General features: G+C 25.9%; 2 protein-coding genes across 2 annotated transcripts in view; both read right to left on the reverse strand.

Annotated features, from left to right (window-relative positions):
- Nucleotides 1-2887: 2887 nt before the first annotated feature.
- Nucleotides 2888-3905, reverse strand: LOC126900836 (Na(+)/H(+) exchange regulatory cofactor NHE-RF2). Its single transcript, XM_050676817.1, has one exon. The coding sequence runs from the start codon at nucleotides 3742-3744 to the stop codon at nucleotides 3115-3117; it is 630 nt and encodes a 209-aa protein (XP_050532774.1). The 5' UTR covers nucleotides 3745-3905; the 3' UTR covers nucleotides 2888-3114.
- Nucleotides 3906-5643: 1738 nt separating this feature from the next.
- LOC126900844 (uncharacterized) overlaps nucleotides 5644-7676 on the reverse strand; it is a 7275-nt gene continuing 5242 nt past the window's right edge. Inside the window, exon 4 of the mRNA XM_050676824.1 lies at nucleotides 5644-5938. Coding sequence (XP_050532781.1) covers nucleotides 5846-5938 — 93 coding nt within the window. The 3' untranslated portion in view covers nucleotides 5644-5845. The remainder of the gene's footprint in view (nucleotides 5939-7676) is intronic.

Consider the following 7676-nt stretch of genomic DNA (forward strand, 5'->3'; position numbering starts at 1 on the left):
TATAAATCAAAAATGTTTATTTGGCGCTGTACATTTTTTATATGTTTAATAAAAATCAATGTACGTTTATTGAGTAACAAATGAATATAGGAACAAACGTCAAAACATTCCTTTGTGTGGTCACCTATAATGATGGTCCTTTAACCAAATCTGACGTCTTAAAAAATAATTAATGCAATTTTAGATAATTTTTTAGTTTTCGAGTCCAGAGATTTTAATATGAAAATGTTTTTAAAAAGTGAAGGGACTGCTAAATATACAAACAAAAAGTCAAAATATTATATAGAATCTTGTAATTCAGTGTTATTTGAATAAATAATTTATTCAAATAACACTGAATTATTACAATTATTGTAGCTTAAGTATAGTGAAGTATGGTAAATATAATCATTTGAGGTAATTGTTATTTCATTTTTTAGATAAATACACAAGTTTTTATTTCGAACTTACATTTAGTATAATAGAAACTCAAATAAAGAACAAAACTTTTCATTCTAAAATAAAGTTAACTAAATATTCTAGGAAAAAAAATTAATTTGTAATAACCCCATTACCCCCACTTTACCCTAAATAAAGCTAAAAGTTTCCCAATAATAAAAATGCTAATATATCAGGAGTTGAACAAATTTCTAAGTGTGTCAAATTCATTAATTTAACTAAACTTGTTATTTGTTAAGATTTTTTGCAATTCGTAATAGCTCATGAACGGCGGAAAAAAGTTTACAAAACAAAATTATTACAAATAAAGTTTTGTTAAAAAAACTATGTATAAGGATATTTGAAAAATTTATTTATTTTTTTACATTTTACCTGCATTACAGACTGATTAATTTATTTTTTAATTCTTATATGATTAAATGTCCATCCCTTGTCTTTTATAAAAGAACCAACTTTTTTTTTAATAGCAACAAATATATTTAATTAGTTTATATAATATAAAATGGTACAATTACGAAAATGACTTTTGAACTAATAGTTCCAGATGTTATGAATATTTTTATACCTTGATGAGAGCAGTAGCATAATAATAAAAATAACACACACCTTGCTTCGAATCAACATTTAAAAATTTAATACCTTTCGGTATATTGGTTCAACAGTAATTATTAACATGTCATATTCTCAGTTGGATGATTTTCTATTGAATTATCAACTTTAATATATATGCTACCATTATAAAATAATAAATTTGGTACCCTTATAAGAATAATGGGTGGACGTAAAAAGTATTAGATTACTCAAAAATTGACAGAGAAATAATATTAAACAAATTCAAACAATTTTTTTTTTTCAAAATTATTATATTAGAAGAAATTTAGTGGTCGGTAATAAATTAATTATTCTGTATTTGTATGGAAAAATAATTTCGTGTTATGTAATTTGAAAATCATTATTAAAAAATAAACTCCAAATCTAAAAATGGAATTGTATATATTTTCAATTTTTAAACGTTAACAAAATATTATTTTTAGAAATCACTCTCGACTAATATCTAACTACGTGATTTCTAATAAAAAGTTATAACTATTATCTAATAACTTTCTTTATTTTTTAAAAACTTAGAAGAATCCTGGACAAAGTGAATTAATTAAATTTAAAAGTAAAAAAGTACGAATTATTTTTACCAAAAATATTTTTAAGTAATAATATTGTAAAATCATCTCAATTTAAAATCTTATGAGCAGATCTGCATAATTTTTTTGAGAGGAGCTACAACAGAATTAGGAGGACTAAGCACCATTTAGTTTCCTTCAGATTGCGCCTATTTTTGTGAAATAAATATATTTTCTTTGATTTAAGTGTGAAAGTATTAAACGTTTTATGCGAAAAATAAAAAAAAATTGTTAAATAATTATTATTGATATAAATTAACGATAACAAATTAATTACTTTATTAAAAAAATTTTATTTTTCACATTAATAATTCACATTTAAATTTAATCTCGCATGTTTATCCTATAAAATAACTTTAATTGCACTTCGGTTTAAATAATTTTAATATATTTTATTACATTTTTAATAAATATATGATTTGTCTTTTTTGGTTGAATTGGGTTTGGTTTGCTGTTTTAATAATATTATCAACCTAAATACGATTGATTAAATATTTTTATTCAGCATATTACAAATATAATTAGGGTACTTCCTTTTATAAATTTATACGGTTTGAAAAAAATATATAATAGTTATCACGTTGTTAAACTTTTGAAAAATTTTAAATATTTTTGTTTCTACTTGTAGTAAAAATTACTCCTATTCTTCGTTTCTATGGTTAGGCGAGAATCGAAAATTGAAAAACAATATCAAGAAGTCAATTTTTTATGACAAATTGTTTAATTAATTGTCATTATACAAATTTTAACTATTATATTTTTGTTTGTGAAATAATTTATACAAAATATGTTTATTTTTAATTATTGAGTATTGTTTCTTAATTATAGTTTCAGTTAAAACTTTAAGAAATAATTTCTGTTATTTAAATTTTAAAATACTAATTTCAAAAGTAAATTTATTGAAAAAATGAGTATGTGTGCACTAATCAATGTATAGTACATTGACATTTACATGCATGTATAGTTTTTAAACATATAATTACTTCTTTACCTAGTTTAAAAAGAGTTATTGAAACACTTATCTCTAGTTTGCATATATTTATTCTTTATTGATATTTTCACTGTCCTTGGTTCTAGTCATGAGTCATAGACAATAGCAATTAGTAATAAATGTTTTTCATACTAGTTACGTGACTATAAAATACAAAATTTTTCAAATTTTAAATTGTAAAATTATGCATCCTATAAAATCTGATAAATAATAAATCATTTAATTAAAACCAAATATTCAGTGATTAAAAAAAAAATGTACAATAAGTTTTATCAAGAAAATATAACCAATATTTATACTTTTATTGTATTTATTATTTGTATTGAACATTACAAATATTTTGTGATTTATACACATTAATATATAACAAAAAAAGGTAATTTTAAAATTAAATACATTTTCCCATCCTCTACTATACATAAATAACAATTACAGTACTTAATCTAAACTAAAATATCCTGTGATAACAGGACGGATTTAGTTTTAAATGCAAACCTAGAAACATCTTTTTTACAGTTTATCCACAATTTCATACTTTGTACGTAAATCCAATGATTGAGCCCCTTTACGATTTGCTAATTTTCTTTCAGCAAGTTGTTTTCGTAACTCGGCTGCAGTCATATTTAAATTTAAGCGCTCACCTGTCTGATTAGGTGATACTGTTCCATTTTTGTCTACATTCTTTTCATCTATCTCATCTGGACAATGTTCAGGAGTTTCCAATACAATAATTGCATGTTGCATGGATTCATAGGTCACCTGCATGTTTTTATCTCTATAATATTGATCTGCTCTCTTATCCAACACCAATAACTCTGTTGTTTTACCTAATCCTTCACTTCCTTTCCGGATTCTTTCTACAACTTGTGAATGAGTTTCACCTTCTATGTTGTGTCCATCAACTTCTACTATTCTGTCACCTTCTCTAAGCCCAGCAGCTTCAGCTGGACTCCCTGAATCTACTTTACCAACATATTGACCAGGAACCTTGGAACTCGTACCATTGGCACCATTTACAGTTTTAGCTTTTTCTGCATGGAGATTAAAACCGTAACCGTCAAATGAATTGGGCCACGTACGCAGTTTACATAGTCGTATAGTAGGCTCGACATCGTTGTTGTCTTGTATTATGTCAGACATTGTAAATTTTTTCAGAATATTTTTCCTCTGAGGCCGACGGGCGATGGCCAACGCCTGGTAATAGTATATGCTATTGTGATAAGAACAAATAGTGCACCTACCTGCAACAGGTGTGGCCAACTTCACGTGTGATGCTATAATAAACCTTGTGGGGATACAATACCAGGTATGAGCACCTGTCATGATTTTAGTTGACAGTTGCTACCTTCACCTGTTGGAGGTCAGTTTATGGCGAATATGCTGCTAATATTTGTGCAGTGGCGGTATTAAGAATTAATAATTTACAATTAAACACCCATACTGTTACCAAGGCCCCAATTTCAATGACTTCTTCATAGTAGTTAATAAAATAATGTTATAGAAACAATTTTGTAAGATTAATATAATATTATATGCTATAATAATGTTAAAAATATTATAATAACATTATTAGAAAAAAAAAAATTATTTGAGTATTGTAGCCATTAGTATTTTATTTTATTTAAATATTAAAATTATACATTAAATTATATATAATTAAGTAAAAAAAACAGAATAAAATATTTTTTATGACCACTAAATTATAAAATAATAACAAATGTTTTCAACATTATTATAGTGTTTCGATATTGTTTCAATTAAGTGTTAAAGTAACGTTAGAGTAAATATAATAAAATTTCAAATACTCTCACACACACGTTATCTAATTGATATGACTATTTCAATAACCATTTTTGAACAATCACTAGATACTCATAAAAATACATGGATTTGCCATTTTATATAGTAATATATAGTACAAGGGTTTTTTTTTAAATTTATTTTAATACTTTATCATTTTCAGTATATCTCTTGAATTCAATTTCTTTATTATTAGAAAAATTAATTTGTATGTCATTAATTGAATGAACTACATCAGCCACAATAGTTTCACCCATTTTATTCCTTTTAATATAATTTCTGCTGAATAAATCAGCTACATACATTTCCTTTCCAGGCAGATATTTTACTTCTCTATTATATAACATGCACTTCAAACATAATCTCCTTAGTCGATTATTAGGGATTTTGTTTATTTCTTTAAACATTACTGAAACAAGGGGTTGATGATCAGTATATAAAATTACTCTCCTTCCATAAATTAATGAATGAAATTTTGTATATGCAAAGGAAATAGCAAGCATTTCTTTTTCTATTTGGGGAAACGATTTTTCACTTTCACTAACACCTCGATGCAAAATATATAGAATGTTTATTTTGAAAAATACAACAGCACAAAGCACCCTCGGAAGCATCACACTGCAATTATAAGTTTTGTAGATTATTAATATATTTAGTTAATACTGTTACATTACAAAGACTTTCTTTCAAATTACAAAATGCTTTTTCACATTCAACACTTAATTCCACAACACATTTTTTTTTTAAAGCTCTCTAATAGCTACTAGTTCAGATAAGTTTGGCAAAAATGCTCTTAAATAATTTATCATTCCTAAAAATGATTGAAGCTGTTTTTTATTTACAGGAGTTGTTAATTCTTGTATAGACTTAATTCTATCAGCATCAGGTTTCACACCTTCCTTGTCAAATATAAATCCCAAAAATTTGACTTTATTTGTAGCAAATTGCAATTTTTTTAATTAAATTTAATATTATACTCACGAGCTCTTTCTAATAATTTGCAAATAATTTTATCGTGTTCCTCCCTAAAACTAGGGAGGAACACGATAAATCTAGCATACCAAATGATATACCAAATGTATTATTATACATTAAATAAATACTAATTATTATACAACTAGACATATTGGAGAAATACAAATACTGGTACAGTAAATGTGTAATATCAATCTAGTTTTCATAAAAAATATTATATAAAACATAATTAGTTTAATTTACACTATACATTTTTTACTATGCATACAATAATATTTTAATAAATATTAAATAACAATAAAAATGTTTGTTCGCAAATATTCATTCTATTATATTTTTAACATAATATTGTTATTTTATTGTATAAAAAGTTTAAACATCAATTGCAAAAAATATTTTAACTAAAAAAAACAAAAGAAAAATAAACACTTTAACTATAGTAATGATAAATACGTTTGATATCTGGTTAAGTATGTTTTGCGAGTTCGCTTAACTGTCCACATTGATACATCAACGACAGATGAGGATGTATCATAAGAGGTCCATATTCTCCGTTCGCCTATAAATTAAAACTATTATAAAAATAATGTTACTCAATCTAATTAACTGCTAAAATATTGATTAGTACTTATAGGACTTGTCCAGTACAAGAATTATTTTGGTCACATAAAAATATAGAACTCTGGTTTAAGTAATGAAAACAAAAAAGTTAAGAACTTAGAATCATAAATTCCCCATCGTAGTTTAGGGTAAAATTATCTGTATGTAAAAACTCGATTTTTAAGAGATATAAAAATCACATTTATTTACTAACCATTATAAAGTTTTAACTCTTGTTTAATTTTTCATTTCACTTGTCACTAGTTCAAATATACAAGATTTATACATATAAAAGATCAGTTTTTAACACGCTTATATTAGTTTCACCTGTATGTTAGTAACTCTCCACGCGCCACGTGTTATTCACTGGCGTACGCAAGGAAGGGGGGTTTATGGGGTTGAAACCCACCAAAATTTATAAACTAAGCGACAGTTTTGGACCATAAACAATAAGTAATAACAATAAAAAAGATCATATCGTACATGTACAGAGTGTTCAGTAAGTCAGGAAACGGGTTTCTATTGTTCTCATTGTTTGTAACAATGAGAACAATAGATACCCGTTTCCTGACTTACTGAACACCCTGTATAATATATAAAGGATTACAAATACAGGTAGCTAATTGGTTTTTTTTGACGATATTCATAAAATTAGGTATATAGCCTTTATTATCAATGGTAATAAGACACATTGTTGTGAGTTTATAAACACACTAACTGACAATACAGAAATTATATCTATTGATAGTCATAATTGACAAAAAACACTCCGTGACTGTGACAGCGATATCATAAAAAACTAAAAAGTGAAAAATAAATATAGTTTAAAAAAACTGAAAAACACGCTTTTAAAGCATATCAAACTAAAAAGTTAAAAATAATTTTTTAATTCGATATGCTTTAAAAGCGTATTTTTCAATTTGTTTTAACTATATTTATTTGTTTATATGGCCCTTTATAAATTTCAGTGTTACTGGCCGTCATACGCATCAATCGCATTAAAGAGAGTTTTGGTTATTTTACTGTTTTTTTAACCCATCAGCGTTGAGTGTCGCCAAATGGTCCCACTAGTTCTGAGTTCAAAAATTTAAAACAAATTCATAAAAATTAAAAATTAAATTTAAAGTTTTATGAAAATTTCTTTGTACGTTGATGGGTTAAATATATTATACGAGGGATATTCAATAAATACCCGGACGATTATTTTTTTCCATTTAGTGACACTGTAAACATGTTAAAGTTGGTAGGTTGAAATGAACTTTTCAATACTAATCAATTGGTTTTTCCCATTCTAATTTAGATAAATAGTTCATTAGTAACGGTCATTTAAAAAGTGAAGTGAAAATTACCTGCATTAACAGAAAGTTTAATAGTGATAAGATATGCAATTCAATTTTCTTTTAAGCTGAAAAACGCCAAAATAAATGCAAGGTTCCACGTCGCGCATGCTAAATATGAGTTCTTGAACGAACGTAAAATCCATGTTATATCTCACCCACCCTACTAGTAGACTTCTACCTGTAACCCACAACAAAAATAGAGTTAAAAGGACGCAGATTTGAGCCAAAAGACGAGGCTATAGGAATTGTATGGACGATTTATATTTACTATCTAACTAAAATTATAATTGAAAAATTATTGAGCTAAGAAGGAGTGCATATAAAAAACAAAATCACCACAAAGGTGAGCTTAACTCT

The sequence above is a fragment of the Daktulosphaira vitifoliae genome, unplaced genomic scaffold, assembly GCF_025091365.1.
Source record: "Daktulosphaira vitifoliae isolate Bord-2020 unplaced genomic scaffold, ASM2509136v1 Scaffold_3, whole genome shotgun sequence".
NCBI lineage: Eukaryota > Metazoa > Arthropoda > Insecta > Hemiptera > Phylloxeridae > Daktulosphaira > Daktulosphaira vitifoliae.

Coding starts and splice junctions, on each gene's coding strand:
- LOC126900836 (XM_050676817.1), bottom strand. CDS start 3,744: ATGTCTGACATAATACAAGACAACAACGATGTCGAGCCTACTATACGA.